At 35.9% G+C, this 19,004-nt stretch overlaps 1 protein-coding gene across 1 annotated transcript; it reads left to right on the top strand.

The window, feature by feature from the left end:
- The first annotated feature begins 15,410 nt into the window (after positions 1-15,410).
- Positions 15,411-18,801, top strand: LOC149795025 (kappa-type opioid receptor-like). The gene has a single exon (XM_089964026.1). The coding sequence runs from the start codon at positions 17,700-17,702 to the stop codon at positions 18,753-18,755; it is 1,056 nt and encodes a 351-aa protein (XP_089820152.1). The 5' UTR covers positions 15,411-17,699; the 3' UTR covers positions 18,756-18,801.
- The last annotated feature ends 203 nt before the right edge of the window (positions 18,802-19,004 follow it).

Genomic DNA, 19,004 nt, shown 5'->3' with positions numbered 1-19,004 from the left:
ATAAAAACATGTTTGAAATCCGGCACTGTAAATTTGCATACAGACTTTTGTATATATATATATATATATATATATATATATATATATATATATATATATATATATATATCAGTGGAAGCATAGCCTATATATATTTCTGTATATTTTCAATTGCCGATAAATTTCTGTATATTAGCAATAGAAGTATTGCCTATATGTTCCTGCATACTATCAATATAAGTATTGCCTACATATTTATATATTCTATCAATGGAAGCATTCCCTATAGCTGTATATTAGCAATAGAGGTATTGGCTATATATTTCTGAATACTATCAATAGAAGTATTGCCTATAGATTTCTATATACTATTAATAGAAGTATTACCTATAGATTTATATATACTATCAATAGAAATATTGCCTGGAGATTTCTGAATACTATCAATAGATGTATTGCCTATATGTTTCTCTATACTATAATATCAATAGAAGTATTGCCTACAGATTTCTATATTCTATCATCAAATATTGTCAACAATCGTTATAAATAATTACTCTCATGCAAAATGATCTAGTAGTCCATATATATATATATATATATATATATATATATATATATATATATATATATATATATATATATATATATATATATATATATATATATATATATATATATATATATATATTAATCTGATTAAAATCAGATCTCCGCTGTCCTACGTGATAATCTGACGACTGACGCTTAGGGGTCAAAGTCTGGTGATCTTTGAATGAGCCTATGGAACTGCAGCTTTCAAAAATATGAAAGTGAATGAAATCGTTCATTACACATTCTTCATCCACATTATCTCAGTCTCAAGCGCGAAGATATAAGACTTCATCTGATTGGCTGATAAAATTAGCGATTTATGGTAATAACATATGTTACCAGAACATGACCCCTAAGCGGTTTCTATCAGATCGTCATGTATAACAGTGGGAATCCAATTTTAACCAGAGAACTGTTTTCGCACGTGAAGAAGTTCACTTCTATTAAGGTATGTTTGAAAACGGCCTAAATGGAAATATTTTAGCGTTATATTATATTATGTGGAAATTTATTGTGAGTAAAGTGGTCAACAGACTCTAGAAGTGATGACAACATTTGGAAATTCCATTTTGAAAAGTCAAATAATGTTTGTATTTGTTGCGGTTCCGGTATAGAACAAAACTGGTTACTCGTATCACGTAAATTTTCATTCGGTTGTTTTCAGGAAGCAAAGCTCACGAATGACATTACTATACTAATCATTATGTATAGGTCACAGTGACCTATGAATGTACATCGATAAAGGAGACTCTTTTACTCCTACTGATGTAAAAAGTGTTTATCAATGTGGTCATGAAGCCGTATTTTCTAATAAAATTATATATTCGTTGTTGTTCTAAAATTTAAGACTAATATAGTTTAACCAGAATTGAATAAATCCTGATTGTTGAATACTATGCACCTTAAATGTCCACAGAAACCTCTAGATGAAAATTATTGATCGCTATAGACTTTTACAATGGTGGCCAGGTAATAAACTGGGTGAAAACAAGGATACATCGAGTCTATCATAACGAATAATAGGGGAACACATTTTTTTTTCAACGACGCAGCTTTCTTTGTGACGTCACAACTCGGGACATTCAATCCAGTTTGTACTGGATCCCACCTTAAGGTTGTCTTTATTCAAAAATGTCCACTAAATTCACATTGATTTTATTCCGCTCTGTATTTTTTTTTTTTTTGGGGGGGGGGGTAAATGACTTTCCAAAGGAAGATGGATGCACGAAAATCCCCAAAAATGAGTAACTGTCATTAAAGAATATGTGCAATCAAATTCTAAAAACAAATTTACACATTACTGAAATAGTCGGTATTTAACCCCTACATGTATTGTGAGATTTGTACTATAACGCCTCTTATCATGTTTTTTCTTACTTATTACTTATATTTTCCCATACGTACCACAAGTCTATACAGTTCGTAGCTTCTTTCACACCCGCATTGAATGCCGTTGTTGAATGGATCATGCAAAGACCACTTTGATGTTGCATGGAAGCATTGCTGAATTTGTTAAAGAGATGAAGTCATACTAAAATTTATCTTAAAAAAGGTCACAAACTTTCCTATCTTTTCACTACTAAAGTGTATGAAACTGCTTGCAAGTAGTTTTTCCATATTTTAAATAATACCATTGTATTCTGTTTCTATTGCGTATTTCTTTGTTTTATACCTATGTATTTTAGAGCGAGGGAGAGAGCAAGCAAGCGAATGAGAAAGGTTTTGTTTATTTCTGTTGGTTCAGATGACACTTCATACACGTGGAGAGAGAGAGAGAGAGAGAGAGAGAGAGAGAGAGAGAGAGAGAGAGAATAGTTGTCATTAACGTCATAAATGCAGTCACTATTTCTGCAATAATAGTTGAAAAGAAATTAAGTATGGTGGGTCAGCCATCGTCATTATCATAACATATCAGCGGCTGAATGACGTCAGAAACTTGGACTGATGGCATCCCATTTATTTGTGTCAACCATCTGCATGGCATCGTTTTTTCCCCCACTCTTTCTGATCATAGGTAGCCATTTATAATGCGCTCTATCAACAGTGTACTTTATCATTACTGGTCTCAAGTGGGTCTTTCCGGTGTTTGATTAAATTGGTCTTTGGTCATTGACAGCTGCACTTGCTGTTAAAATCAAATATCTTGACCGTATATTGCTTTAATGAAAGCTTTTATTTGTGCTTGGATATTTCTTTCATTCATACGTTCAAGATCGATATAATTAAGCTGAACGTGCAATATTGTGAAAGACAGTCAAGGGAGTTTACAGCATATTGTGCTCGATTTTAAATTTCATATTCATTATCGAAGTCTACAATATTTTTGTTTTAAGTTTCCGGCAGATTTTGTTTTTCGAACAGGATATCCATGATTTATATGTTTGAAGTCTCAACCCACACTGGAGATTAAAACATAGTACCCATGGTTAGCGTGTATGAAACTATAGACCTCATAGGAAGTTCAGCATGGTACCCATGTTAAACATGTGTATGTAATAATAACCCACAGAAGATCGAACATGGTACCTATCGTTAATGTGTATATAATAATAACCACACAGAAGAGTAAGTATGGATCCCATGGTTCAAGTATATATATATTAATAACCCACATAGAAGATTAAGTAAGGTGCCCATGGTTCACGTATATATATTAATAACCCATATAGAAGATTACGTATGGTGCCCATGGTTCACATATATATATTAATAACCCATATAGAAGATCAAACATTGTACTCATGGTTCACGTGTATATAATAATACCCCTTTAAAGATTAAATTGGGTACCCATGGTTCATGTTCATATAATAATTAACCACACAGATAATGCAGGGTGCCCATGGTTCACGTGTTTGTAATAATAACAAAAGCATAGGAGATCAAACATGGTACCCATGGTTTACGTGTATGTAATAATAATGATAATAATAATAATAATAATAATAATAATAATAGCGCCTAATCTTAAGAAGCTCTAAGCGCTTTACAACATTAGACAACACCTATAACATAAAAAACATATAATGATATGATTACAAAAAGAAACACCATGAAATTAGAAATCATAATAAAACATGCTGAGAATATTGAAGGTAAGAAACATTATTAGATCTTTAAGTTTGTTCGTGCAGTCGAAATAAGTGAGTTTTGAGAGCATTATTGAATGGGATCACTGTGTCTTTGTGTCTAAGTTCAGTGGGCAATTCATTCCACGTTGCTGGGCCCTGGTATGCAAAAGAATGCTGTCCATATGACTTTGTTTTCATAGTGGGAATAATGAGTATACGATTGTCAGAAGAGGAGCGTAAGTATCTTGCTGGTGTGTACACATGGGTGAGGTCGGATAGGTATGTTGGACTAGAATCCGACAGTGAAACGTAGCACAGAGAACCAATTTTGCTTTTGATTCTGGATCGAATGGATAGCCAGTGTAGGGTACAGAGCAGCGGGGAGGTGTGCTCTGATCGTGGTACTCTAAGTATGATCCGAGCAGCTGTGTTTTGAACTTTTTGAAGTTTCTGGAGCAGATATTGAGATGAACCAGACAGAATTGAGTTACAATAATCTAGTCTTGAAAGTACTAATGAATACACAAGTGTTTTAGTGGCATCAACTGAAAGATATTTGCGAATTGAGATGAAGCGTCTCAGCTCAAGATATGCAGCCTTGCATATGTTCATGACATGTTGGTGCACTATGAGAGTACTGTCCAGAGTAACACCTAGGTTTCATACTAATTGTGTGAATTTAATGTTGGTGTTGCTGATATTTATTGTTTGAGGTAAAGGATGTGAATGAGAAAGTCTTTGTGTTGTGATCAGGATGGCCTCAGTTTTATCATCATTCATCTGCAGCTTGTTACATGTCATCCATGATTTCACATCAGAATAGCACCTCTCTACACCTTGGATGGTATCATCAACTTCAGTTGGGTGGCTAGATTTGTTTATTTGGGTGTCATCGGCGTACAATTGGTGAGACACTGGATGATGATCTATGACACTTGAGAGCGACTGAGTGTATATAATGAAGATAACAGGTCCAAGAACAGACCCCTGAGGAACACCACAACATAGATCAACTGGGCTGGAGTGTATTCCATTTGCAGATACAATTTGTGTCCTGTTGACCAAGTAGGACTTGAACCACAGTAAGGCTGTATCATAAATGCCAAATACATGCTGGGGATGGTGAAGTAATATATCATGGTCTATTGTGTCAAATGCTGCAGACAAATCAAGGAGAGTGAGGACTGTAATCTTTCCGCTATCCAACGCAGAGAGAATATCATTATCTACTTTTAGAAGAGTAGTTTCAGAACAGTGGCAAGGGCGATATGCAGATTGTACATTGCTAAAAAGACTGTTTGAATTCAGATGAGATACAAGCTTGGATAGAACAACCTTTTCTAAGATTTTTTATATGAATGGGAGATTAGAAACTGGGTGGTAGTTCTTTAAATCGTTATGGTCTAGTGTTGGTTTCTTCAGCAGAAGCTTTACAATGGCAGTCTTGAAAATTGATTTTAATTCCCCTGATGAGAGAGAGGTATTAATAACATCAGTTAGTGAAGGCAATACTGGATCTAAGCACTCAAGCAACAGTGATGTTGGAATTGGATCAAGTTCACATGACTTTGGTGCACTCTTCATCACGATTGTACGTACGAAATCCATAGATATAGGTTCAATTGCGGCTAATGGTTGCCGCTCAAATTCTGTATCCCAACTGTATGGTGACTACGAGTCAATTTAAATTGTGGTGTCAGTCTTATCTCTAATGGTTTGTACTTTGTCACGGAAGAAATTTGCAAATATGTCCGGAAGGTCGACTGGAGAGAATGTAGTTGGAAGTGGTGTAGATTTGTTCCTCGACATTAGCTTGTTAGTAATCTCCAAGGGCTCTTTGCAGTTGAAACTTTCCATGATCTTAGTAATGTAGTGGGCTGATTTTGCTGCATGGACTATATTTGTGACATTCTTCTTAGCGGCTTCATAAATTTGCTTATGAATAGTGAGCCTGGTGGAAAGCCATAACCTCTCAGCTTTACGGAGGTCTCTTTTAGCAGTGCGAAGCTGGTCCCTAACACTGCTATACCATGGAGAACATTTTTGAATTGATACTCTGCACTTGGTAGCTGGGGCATGTTTGTCGAGCAATGAACGCAGGCAGTTATCGAGTTGTTCTGCTGTAGGAGGTAAGCAAGTTGTTAGGTTTGCTTGGATGTCGTGCATTAGTTTGGTTCTATTTATCATTCGGAGGTTTTTTCTTAGTACCAGATAAAGGTGGAGGGTTAGGGACTGATACGTCAAGATGGCATATAATGCAGAGGTGATCTGATGCAAGGTCATGGGATACCAGGGAGGACCGTACAATGTTATCATTAGGTCTATGAAGAATCCAGTCTAAAAAGTGACCATGTTTATGGGTGGGTTGGTTAACTGACTGTATGAGGATGAAAACATTAATGTAATCTGTGAGTTTTGATGTGTTTGTGTTTCCGGGACAGTCAGAGTGAAAGTTGAAATCTCCAAGAATAATCAGGTTCCCACCTGTCGAATCTCCATACTCCAGGAGATTCGGAAACTGCTCCGAAAAGAGAGAGTCAGCCAGCTTGTTTTTTCTACTAGGGGGAGGGTGGTATAGGCAGCAAAATGGACTGACCTTTGCTCCAGTGTGAGTGTGGTTTGGACTAGTTCAAACGATGTGTGGTCGAAATTGAATCTTGTGGTGTGGTTAAGACGTTTGATCATGGACTTCTTTGTGATCACAGCAATTCCACCTCCGCGAGAGTTACGGGGAACGTCTTGATGGAGTAACCAGTGGGTGTTAGATCCGCACACTTGGGCTCATCGCCTGATGTTTTTAGCAATGTTTTTGTCAGGAAAAAGACGTCATTATTCTGGTCGTTGATAAAATTAACTATTTCTGTGCGCTTTTTCGGTGGTCCTACTGACTGGGCATTGAATAATGCATTACGCAGAGGTATCTCTTGGATAGTTGACACAAAGGTTGACGAATTAATAGGAATTTGAATTAGGTTATCTAAATTAACGGTCAAATTTGTTTTAAATTGTTGAGCTGAAATGAGGGAGATAACTGGAATTATCTTCCTGTTCTACGCCGGCCAGCTTTGAAACAACGTTTCTCTTTTCGCTTCTGTTTCATCATTTAGGTAATGATGAATGTAGTCCCAGTTCGTTTAGTCTAGAGCACAATGTAGTGTGGAGAGCCAAGGAGTGTTTATTGATATCAATTAATGAGGGTCCATCATAGCATAAACGGGTTGACTGGCAAGTATCACGTGATGGTGGTTTGTTCAAAAACAGTGGAGCAAGAGAGCTGAGAAAAAGTCTAATTGTTCTCATTTCCGAAACAAGGAGATGAAGAAACACATACGAATTGAACAGCCAATACATAATGAACACAATAACGTAGATGAAGACAGGCACCAAGTTCAAATATCATGAAAACGGCACTAAAAGAACGGAACAGCTGCTTCAAGCTGGTTAAGCGATAGCGGCCATCTTGTTTCCCAATATCCCACAAAGATTAAACAGGGTTCCCATGGTTCTCGTGAGATCTTAAACCTCATAGGAGAAGATATTAGGGATATAAATACAAAGTAATGCCGACTATAAATGACGTGAAAACGGTTGATTAACCAACCCCCCCCCCCCAAAAAAACCCAACAAATTACCTCCCCCCCCCCAACCCTCCCCCAAACCAAGACAAAACAACAACATTAGACAACGGCCATGTCCATTCCAAAGTCTGATAGTTATCTATGGAAATACTTGCTTTTCATTATAGATTTTATATATATGATAATGAATAAAATAAATAAATTCTGCTTTGATGTAAGTTTTTATGGTGGCACAATATTTTCACCTTTTTCTATTAGCTCGACACGTTTTGCCATCATTATGTTGATTGTTCTTTTATCGTACGACGAGGTCATGTTTAACTCTCAAACGTAGCCTTCGAAACCGATTAATGACAACATATGAATGCATGCAGCAATAACATGTATCGCGTCATGGAAAAGACCTGTGCAAATTCAGCAGAGTTCATATTGTAAAATATACAAATATGGAAATTCCTTTCCCATATGTGTCGTAATTTTTTCTCATTCTTGAGGCGGATAGTTTGTTTACATGCGGCAAATTATGATGTATTGCCGTCCATTCACAACAAGTTCCTAAAATAAAGTCTTAAATTTGTTTAATGTTTAAGACATACAAAATATATATTCATGAGATAGGTACAAAAGAGAGTGTCATGTGTGTTTCGAACATCTTTACGTTAAAACGTTTAGAAGGCGTCAATGACACGTGAATGAAAACTTTTACCATGTTCTTTTTCTTGCTTACGTTTTAACAGTTTACAGGATTTTACATTTACCAGAAAGAATTTAAGAGACTAAATTTTGCGTGTATTGCTCACCAGTTATTACGTAATTTTGAAAGAGTGACGTTTGTATGGTGAAGTTGTTGGCATTTGAAACATGCACAGTGGAGAGAATGTTGGCATACCTTTATGCTGTTTTTATGTAATGTGGCTGACATTTCTTTGGACATTGTATTTATGGAAATTGTACATGATCTAAGCACACTGGTAACTAAATTGACTGCTTCCTTAAGCTAAAAGAATATGCCTGAATTAGTTTAAAGTGTACTATCTTTAGCACCTATTAAAATTGGGAAAATTAATTTTGCCCAACTTCACAATGCCAGCTTCTGAAAGTGCTATGGATGAACTAATACATATATAAAATGTAAATTAAATAAAACGGTATCGGCTCTTCTTTTTAATTATAACAATTTACCTCTGAAATCCATGAAGTGAAAATCCCTAAGCGGAGCTAGCAGTTTTTGAAAGATGCACATCTGGAATAAGGCCAAGATGTATACTCTATAATCCATATTACACCCATCAATCATACACCAAAATAAAGGGAATTAAAGGTTCTTTGAACGATATGTAAGATATGGAAAATTTTTGTTAAACAGCCAGTGAGGAAACCCGGGGAAATTATTTTTCTTTAAAATTCTAACCCTGCAAAATATGAAACTGTAGAGCACCACCATGTACCATAACATTCAAGAAATTGCGAACATTTGGTGATCACAATTACAGAATAATATTTTAGTTATCCTTAATTCGGAAGTGCATATTATAAGATAATTTCAGTTTCAAATTCATATGTTTGCTAACAAATTTGAAGAAAAAAAAATCATTTTATCATCGAAAGATAATGTCATGCATTTTGCTTATGCATGTTTAATTTGCATTGTTTGCTAGGTTTTAATTTTGTTTATTTCATGATATGCTGTGTGTTATGTAAAATTGTATTTGTTTTTGCTGACCGTGTCCACTATCAGTGATATTTTTTTAAACCTTTGTCTGACTAAAGGATAAATATTAAGATTATTATCTTGGTTTGAGTCAATGGTATTGTGTTTGCCATGTTCCTTATTATAATTTAGTAACAAACCTAATTGTAACCAAGGTTTTATCTTGTAAACATTTGGAACCTTCTAGAATGAAATTTTCCACTAGGTAAGATATTTTTTGCTATAGAAAATACTAATTGTGACTCAAATCAGGTAGAAGAGTATAAAATCTTGTAATGGGGGGGGGGGGAATGTTATTCATGCAATAATATCTGAAGCAGAAATCAGCCTTATTGTCGTGTCTGCTATGTAATTTTGGGCTGGAATTTATTTATTCAAATTATTTATTCGTTGGAAATACAAAGTGTTCATCTAACATAATATTCTTGGAAATAGAGACTTGGATTTATAGTGAAATTCAAACAATGATATATTCTTGGATATTATTATTGCGATTCAATAAAAGACTGTGGTATTTATTTTGGAATACCACTAAAGTGTATTCAGAACTTTGATCATTGTGACTTATATTGTAGGGGATTTTTTAAATTAATTTTACAACATTTGTTGGTTTTTGCTCTTTTCTGTTACTTTGTTATTTTTTAAGATGTAAAAGTCATAACAGCTTATCTTCCATAGATTTTCACGAATGAGTGAAGTGCCTCATCTCAAGGTGGGAAAATGTAAAAAATTACAAACTTTCAGAAATAAAGAATCTTCGTGCATAAAGGTAAATGATTAAAATCGTATAAATTACATCGTTTCGAACTCCTTTTCCTGATGGGGCGATTATCTAAATAATTTTCTTTCAGTCAGGTGACCTACTGCATGGGCTGAGATAACCACACATGTTCATTCGCTCACGTAATATAAAACCACAATAGTTTACAAGACCGCTCCGGTGGCCTAGTGTTTAGAGCGTCTGCCCCTGATGCGGGCACTTCGTGGGTTCGAACCCCGGCCGAGTCATACCAAAGGCTTCTAAAAATGGTACTTACAGCTCTCTCTCTAGGCTCTCAGCATTAAGGAGTTAATGTTAGGACTAGTCGGCCTGGTGTCAGGATAATGTGACTGGGTGGGACATGATTTGGACATCACGCTACATGTCTGTGGAATGATGCCCCAGTGCTAGACATCATTTTAAACTGCCACAGTGCAGCCATCGTAGCGATATAACTGGAAAATTGTTAAAGCTACGTTAAAAATCTAAACCACACACACACACACACACACACACACACACTAGTTTACATTGAAGAGGACCCAGAAATTAATAAGTATGTATTGTTAGCATATACTAAAAAATCCATGTAAAAATATTGAGCAATATATAAGTTACAACTCTTTATATTTGTGCATAATATATAAAGGGAATTATATTTTGCTTGTAATTACGTAATGTCTTTTTGCTAGCCATGGTATAGATAGTTCCTGAATGACGTCATCATCCACCATATATGTGGTCAGCTGACAGATTTACCGTTGACTCTATATGGTCTTTGAAAGTTGAAATAAATTCCTTGCATCTCAAGATACTTTTACGAAAGTTACATACATAAACAGAACACAAATCTAACTTTCTGTTAGTATCTATATTTGTGATTTTTAAGTTGACTTGGCTTCAGCGTGTCTTGTTAAAAATGGTAAATTTTGGTGATCGCATATAGGAGAAACATGTTGCCAAACGTTCACGTAAAATGTGCAAAATATCGTCTGCTGGTGACCTTATCGGGTAGCATCTATTAGTGAGAAGCCAATAAATATAGATTTTTCGTATATATGGCTTTAGATTAATTAGATGCCTACCTCATACTCTTCTAAATTGCATAGAGAATATAGGAAATATTCTTCAAGACTGGCAACATCAAAGGTAATTTGATGCTCAAATATAGTGAAGATTAAAAACTCGGCTGTAACACTATAACTTGCCTTTTAATTTGCGGGCTCTTCCCAACAAAAACGATCTGTCCATTTTCATTAAGCATCTTAATCTTTATCAACCATAGGCTTCTGATGGATTCAATTACATGGGCTTTTATATGAAGTGACGACTGTTGGAAATACAATAATACTGGTAACAAAAGCTCATGCTGGCACAGCATTTTCAAACCGGTTTTAGCGACAAGTATCTCTAATTGATCAATAACATTCCTGCATCTCATGTTTTAAACTGTATCGCAGATGTATGGATGTCAATAATTTAATATAACTATTCCAGTTGAAATCCCCTTATCCTCCATGGAGGGGTGGGGAGGAGTACTTCCCATGTACTGGTATAAATGGAACTGCTGATTGAATTTTTTAGCCTGTCGGTGGATCACTAGTTTTGCTATTCTTTAACGTTTAGGTTCATGATAATTTTCTGTAAATCCCAGCATATAAATAGGATAAATATTAGGGATTGTGTGTTTATTACTTTAATGTGGGCATCTGACTCCAATGAAACATGTGTGTGTGTGTGTGTGTGTGTGTGTGTGTGTGAGAGAGAGAGAGAGAGAGAGAGAGAGAGAGATTAAATAATTCGCATATCAGCGTTGACGTGTACCTTTGCATAATGATTAACCCAGTATGGGCATATAAGGATCAGGTGAAACTGTTTAACCCATTCAATAATACATTAATATGTAAAATTGAATGTGGTACATGATTGGGTACCATTTGGAGACCTGGAACATGATAGGGTACCTTTTGGGGATTTGTTATAAGATTGTGTACCTTTTGGAGGTCTGGTACATGATTGGGGACATTGGGCTGTATATCCCTATCCAAAGTGACCTCTCTCTCTCTCTCTCTCTCTCTCTCTCACACACACACACACACACACGCACGCGCGACCCCTGTTCCAACTGATCGTCTTTGTTATCGTCGCCATCATACAGAAAAGAACGGAACTTACAAGAACCGAGCTGCATTGAACAAATTGTTAAGCAATACATATAAGGCATATGTGTAAAAAAAATCAAATTTTTTGTACGATGTCATCAGGATACATGTTAGAAGTCATGATGGTACATATAAGAAGTCATCATGGTACATATAAGAAGTCATCATGGTATGTAGAAGTCATCGGGGTAAATATAAAAGTTGTCATGGTGTATATAAGAAGTCGATATGGTGTATATAAGAAGTCATCTTGTTATATGTAGGAAGTCACCCTGGTACATATAAAAAGTCATGTCACCTGGTACATATAAAAAGTCATCATTGTGTATATAAGAAGTCATCATAGTGCTTATAAAAATTCATTGTTGTTGTTGTTGCTTTAGGGTTTAAGATCAATTTCAGCGCAAGATAGGCTATGCATGGCGGCCAGTATAACTGGTGGAGAAAGAACCCTCGAAAGCCCGCGGAAAGCAACTGGCAGCTTTCTCACATACACACATTGACCAAGCCCGAGACTCGAACCCACGCAGATAGATTATATGGCAGTGATCCTCAATAGCGAGCGCTTTAGACCAGTCGGCCACCCGGGGCCCCAAATCAACATGGAGTACATACGATGTTATCACGGTATATATAAGAATTCACCATGGTGTAAAATAAGTAAGAGAAAAGAGAAACAGTGAATAAAAGCCAGAGAGAGAGAGAGAGAGAGAGAGAGGATTTCAATAAATGTAAGTACACTTCTTTCTTTCTCGTTTTTTTTAAAGGAAAATTTAATTGCCTACATATATTAACAAATGTAAAATGTTGTCCTTTCTACTATTTTCTGTATTGCTTGTACTGCTATAAGATAACTGTTTTAAAATAATTATTGTACAAACACACTGTCGGCGCAAAGGGGTGGGGTTTTAAATATTTGCCTCCCCCCCCCCCCCGCGCGGGAGCCAGGCGCTTTCCTTTTTGCAGTAGAAATTCAGAGCATTTCACTTTCATCCAAGTGCAGATGGGGAGAGGGCAGTTCTTATCAAATCTTAAAGTTGGGGCCAGGTTAGTAAATGACCTGAAACCGCTGTATGTAGCAAAGTAGGGGCGACACTAAAGATCATTGCCGCCGGGCGCCTCGAACCCTCGCAGCGCCACTGCACATATGTAATAATTTCTGTTATTTAAAAATAAGTCAGCAGCTAAACATAACTGGAAATCTAATGTAGTGTGCTTGACTCCTAATTATGGAAAATATGTAAACTTTTGGGGTCAAACTTATCATTAACTCCAACAACAAATATTTTAGATAGGCCTAAAACAAACACAAAACATCACCATCATCATTTATAGATAATACAAACACAATACATCATCATCATCATCATAATTTATAGATAATACAAACACAAAACATCATCATCATCATCATCATCATCATCTATCACAATTATTTTATGTTTTTTTTTAATCAAGCAAGTCACGTAGCAAGTTAATGAACAATCAAATGCATAGGTCACGGACGCATCTCTCTCACTCTTCTCACTTTCTGACTCTCGTTCTGCAGCAATCACCTGCATATTACAACAACTTGTGTATTAAGGTTAAATATAATAGTTTTAACTCATCCATAAATCAAATAATGTTTACCCCATGCATGCGTGTACGTATGCATGCGTGCGTACGTACGTACGTACGTATGTATGTATGTAGTCATCGTGGCAGATTTTTAATGATTTGTAAATGAGACACTGATTATAATTTTTTAAAGTCATCATAGCAGATTTTTTTGTAAATGAGAAACGGGTTAGAATGAATAATGAGTCATCGTGGAAGTTTTATGATCTGTAAACGAGACTCGGGTTATAATGAAACATTAATCATCATGGCAGATTTATGATCTGTAAGTTAGCCTTGGATTACATTGAAATCACGAGTCACCTTAGCAGATTAATGATCTGTAAACGAGTCATCATGGCAGATTTATGATCTGTGAGACACGCGTTGGAATGAAAACATGAGTCGTCGTGGCAGATTTTTAATGATTTGTAAATGAGACACTAATTAGAATGGAGAAAGAAAAAAAGAGTCACCATGGCAGATTTATTTGTAACTGAGACTCGGGTTAGAATGAATCATGAGTCATCATGGAATATTTATGATCTGTAAACGAGACTCGGGTTATAATGAAACATCTGCCATCATGGCAAAGTAATGATTTGTACATGAGACTCAATAGAAGGAAGAAAGAAAAAAAGAGTCATCATGGCAGATTTATCATCTGTAAACGAGATTCGGGATGTAATAACAATATTAGTCACCTTTGCAGATTAATGATCTTTCTCCTTGGATTACTTCATGGATAGAAATTGGTCTTGGCAGAATGAAGAAATGTGTATGTATAGGACAGATACATGTTCTGAAAGAACTGCACAAAAGGTGTAATAATAATAATAATAATAATACAACTCTGGGGATAGCTATCATGACATTTTATTAATATTTTGTTTAATGTTTTTCTAACTGGTCATTAAGGCTAGAACTATGACACGCACGGGCTGCAAATACCGCCCATGTAGTGGTGAAAATGAACCCTTCAATATCCCGTTAGTGACACAGTCTAGGTTATTTATTAAAATTACAAACATCTCTGCACGATGATCTTGAATGGAGACCACACTGCTCATATTTCTCGTAAATAGGGAAATTTAGTATATAGTATGTAGTATCAAAGAGTGACCTGCAAGAAAAAGATGGTATTTTCTAAGCAGCTCTCAACGGTCATAGCACCAGCATCTATTCCAATCCAATCAGGCGCAGAACCATAGACGTAGCTATTTTGGATGTTGACTTCTGTGTGGCCTTTCTTATAACCGAATAAAACAATGACTGTTTTGCCAAGATGTAGCTGATGCCAGTTTTGATTGGCTGATACTGATGGAGATGTGCTGAGACTTTAAATAAAAAATAGTTCTTGCCGTTACATTTCAGTAACTACACACGTAACATCAGCATCCACTGCTTTGTTTAGTTTCATTTGAGATAAATAACGTCTCACTGAACTGAAAACAAGAAAATGTCTGGGGGTTTATTCTGACGCAGTAACAAATAGTCTTTTTTTCTCATGGCATATGCATTTTAAAGGCTTGTGCACATTACTTATAAATCGGTATGTAGGTTTTAATTTGACTGGCTAATCGATATGTAAGTTGTCATTTAGAAAATGTAACTACCTGGTCTTCTAACATGATAAATGCTATACATGGGCTCAACTTTCGGCTAAGGTCATATAAGACATTAACATGTCTTCAGTAGCTATCAAAGTGTCTTTTTCGCGGCAGAAGTTAGATTGATCAACGTAAAGGTGAGTAACATATCTTAAGTCCACCTCCCCCTCCACCCACCAAGGCAATGTACACGAAGGTAGACATTCCTATTTTAGCCCAACGAATAGCACATTTCAACAGGAGGGAAAGGCATATATTTGCTGGCAAGGTGTACAGTAAGAGCTAAACAGCACATCACTATCACTGTATCTTACGTCATGAGGATATCTGGCAAATTTCCGCCAAATTTCTGAAGAATGGAGTGGGTAATAGAGCGGAATTGAATTCGTGAAATTTTTAACGAGACTAATTATATATGTAGAGTTAAAGGTTTCTGTGCGATATGTAAATCTAAATGCACATTTTATGACAAAATCTACGTCGACATCACTTAGAAACGATCTGGAAAAAATGAGCCATACTTTTTTGACCATTGCGGTGTTAAAACAGCTGATCGTTGTATGGAAAATACATGAAAGACTGGGGGGGGGGACTATTTAAACACATCAGACACTTTGACATCGCCATGAAGGAATGGAAGCATGTCTGATTAACGTCTGAATGAAAACATGTCTGATACATCATAAACCAGACATTGCTCCCAGTTAGATTACGATTATCCACATCTCTTTATGAGAATCATGGGATTGGGTTTGACATGAATCTGGAGAAAGGTGAAGTCCAGTAGCGTTATAAAAATACGTCGTGCAGGCTTATCTGGATACTCTTCATATTCAAGAAAGCTTCTGAATGATCGAACGTACGGAAAAGTATAAGTGTGTGCAGTCAATTTAAGGAAAGTGTTGTGCAGCAAGCAGACCTACAGGTGTGAGGTATATACTTCTAGCTTGCAAGACAGTTTATTCCAGGGTATAATAAGATACTTGGAAAAGAAATTAGGGAACAACATTATTCTAATAATTTGGATAAACCTGCTATTGTTTATACTTCTACATCTGGATCAGCATCAAGTGAGTCAAAATACAAACGATTCAAGATTAGAGTTAATTTTTTATATGTTTTCCATCAACATTGTTGTCAGCTTCTGAATATGTCATCCGAAATAACTTTACAAGATGAACCAGAACTTGAGTGGACTTTCTGTCCATAACATAACGGTATAAAGAATTATACAGCTCAACAGCCATTGGAAAGGAACATGCAGTTACTAACTTTGTCTACTCAAGGTTAAAACATTCTGACTAACTAGTTACCAATTCTAATGCTAGCATATTTTCTTATTGTCCAGTTTTATCTTACTTATTATCTGAATGGTCAGCAAACTTCACGTGCGAGTGACCAATATGCTGCAACTGGCTCAGATACTCTTAAAGACTTGCAGGGTTTTCTTCGTATTTACAACAGAAAACAAAGTCATCGAGTTGGAAATATATTGAAAATAATAGTTGTGTGAAGTAGTTGCCGTACTGTGGCAATCAATACGTATTGAAAAAACAATAATCTGGCAGAAATTGTTTAATATCCTTTGAATTGCGATGCATCAAAGTATCTTTTTAAATATATGTACACCTGTTCTATACTGGACACGTGCATGATTCGAGGATATTCTGAACGAGCGCATCACGCCGCAAGGAATAATGAAAGTCATCTCTCGAAACTGATTGGATGGAACAAAAACCTGAGATTTCACGGTCAGAATCAGATTATTTTTTTCTTCATGATTACAAAACTGTTTGAGACACTGCTTGTTTTTTGTTTTTTAATAGATGGTCCACAGGATGGCCCTAAAACGTCTATAATTACATTGATTGGATTCAGGTCAATGATGATAAACAGAAGGCATTCCAGACGAAGATATGTTCTAATACTATCGTGAACTAACAAGTTATTGATCGTTATGCATTGAGTTTATGCAGAGAGCCAGCACATGAATACACTGTTCAATACTCTTGAAGACGCTCATTCAAATCTAGACGAAGGCCTTTAATTGGTAATTTCACTGGCTATATTGAAAATTCTTGTTCTTTGAGAGTAGAAGCAAAGGTGAAGGAAAACTCTCTTTGTTAAGGAAAGCGTTCTTAGATTCACATCTAAATAAAGAATGGTTTGCGGCATTTTACGGCACATTGACACTTTGGAAAATAATATTTTGTTAAGATAAATTAAGTGCATTACCAAAATACACACAATGGAGTCGGCGGGAATCAGGCCCACACCCTTCAGTCCAAGAGTGTAACGTCTTAATCACTGAGCCAGCATTGCTTTATAAGAGTCAAAGTGACGAAAAATATTAAGATCTTCAGATTTTGTCAAGGTTTCAAACTCCACGGAGGATGTTAAATGGGCATGTGCTACCACAAATATATTTTAAATAAAAAACATAAAGATGTAAGACTTATCAACAATGATACAACATTTTGTGAGATAAAGGAACTGTAAAACAGTACCAACTTTTTCTTGGAAGTTTTATGGATGTCATTTGACCAGGACAAATGTTTAGGTTCATCTAAATCTTTCCGCCGCACTGTTTAAAACATCCGCCTCTTGGATATAACGTGCTGACATATCAGCAAAAATGAGCATCAATGACAGTACATCCGATAAAAACGAATCTGTTCTTATTCCTACGGAGACGAGGACAGATTTAAATAAAAGATATGCAGATGCCTTACTTCCGTTGACGATTGTTTTCGGAGCTTTGGCGGTAATCGGACTATTCGGCAACATCGCAGTGATATTAATATACGGAAAGAGCAAAAAGTTCAAGGATAAACACTTCCGGTGGTGTGTCATCTGTTTAGCGATTACAGATCTTTTCACGTGTGTTACTATTATTCCATCAGAAATCGTGAAACACAGAAACTATTTCTCCTTCGAGGAAGATATACTTTGCAAATCCAAGTGTTTTATGAATATTTTTGTTGCTGTTTCCGCATTGTGCTGTCTCTTGGTACTCGGGATAGATCGGTACCTCCACGTGTGTTACCCAGTGGTGGCGCGTTGCAATGTTCGACAATTGAACACAAAACTCTTTATATTCCTATGTGTCCTTGTTTTTCTTTTAGGAATAGTGGTTTCGTTTCCAGCGGTGATCATGTGCGGGACGAACGAACGATCTATGAAGAATATTCATGGTGTAAACATAAATGTTTACGTATGCGAGGTTTCGCCGATGTATGAACACAGCAGATTGCGTTACATCTATAGATTTTGTTTGGTGGTTTTATACACTATTGTAAACCTTGTGTTATTAGTGTTATACACCAAAATATGTTTTAAAATAAAACATAGATGGGACAATGAAACATGTGTGCATCCAGATGAACATATGCAAGTAAGTGCTCTAAGTCAAGAAGCAGTTAACCAACATAATCATATACCATCCAATGTAAAACTGCTTTTTCTAGTGACAATTATTTTCAATAGCGCGTACTATTTCTACCTTGGTTTGTCATTTGTAGATATCACAAAGTTATCAACTGTGGAGTTTTTCATTGTTTCTCTTTTCTATCGCTCTTATTTTGTACAGAGTGTTATAAATCCATTTTTGTGTCTTAAAATGGACAGACAATTTAGAATATCACTAATGTCCTATTTAGAAACACTCTTCTGCATAAGACGAAATAAATAATACCAATATTTTCATTCCATTTGATGCGAATAAAGCGTCTCGTCTATTTATTTATTTATTTTTGTCCTAGCACACCGTATTACCAAAACCTTTTTCGTGTAAACCTTTTCATGATTTAGATTTATAATTTTCCCCTGATAACTCGGGGGAAATTTCGATAGATATAAGTAAGAACTATAACCGAATGATTATTTAAAAAATTTGTCATAAAGAGAGTTCAGACCTTCATCAGCAGCTGTCTAAGAAGAA

The sequence above is a fragment of the Sinohyriopsis cumingii genome, chromosome 7 (genome assembly GCF_028554795.1).
Source record: "Sinohyriopsis cumingii isolate HCF-2022 chromosome 7, ASM2855479v2, whole genome shotgun sequence".
Taxonomy (NCBI): domain Eukaryota; kingdom Metazoa; phylum Mollusca; class Bivalvia; order Unionida; family Unionidae; genus Sinohyriopsis; species Sinohyriopsis cumingii.
Note: the sequence above shows the minus strand (reverse complement) of the source record. Positions and strands in the feature narration are given on the sequence as shown.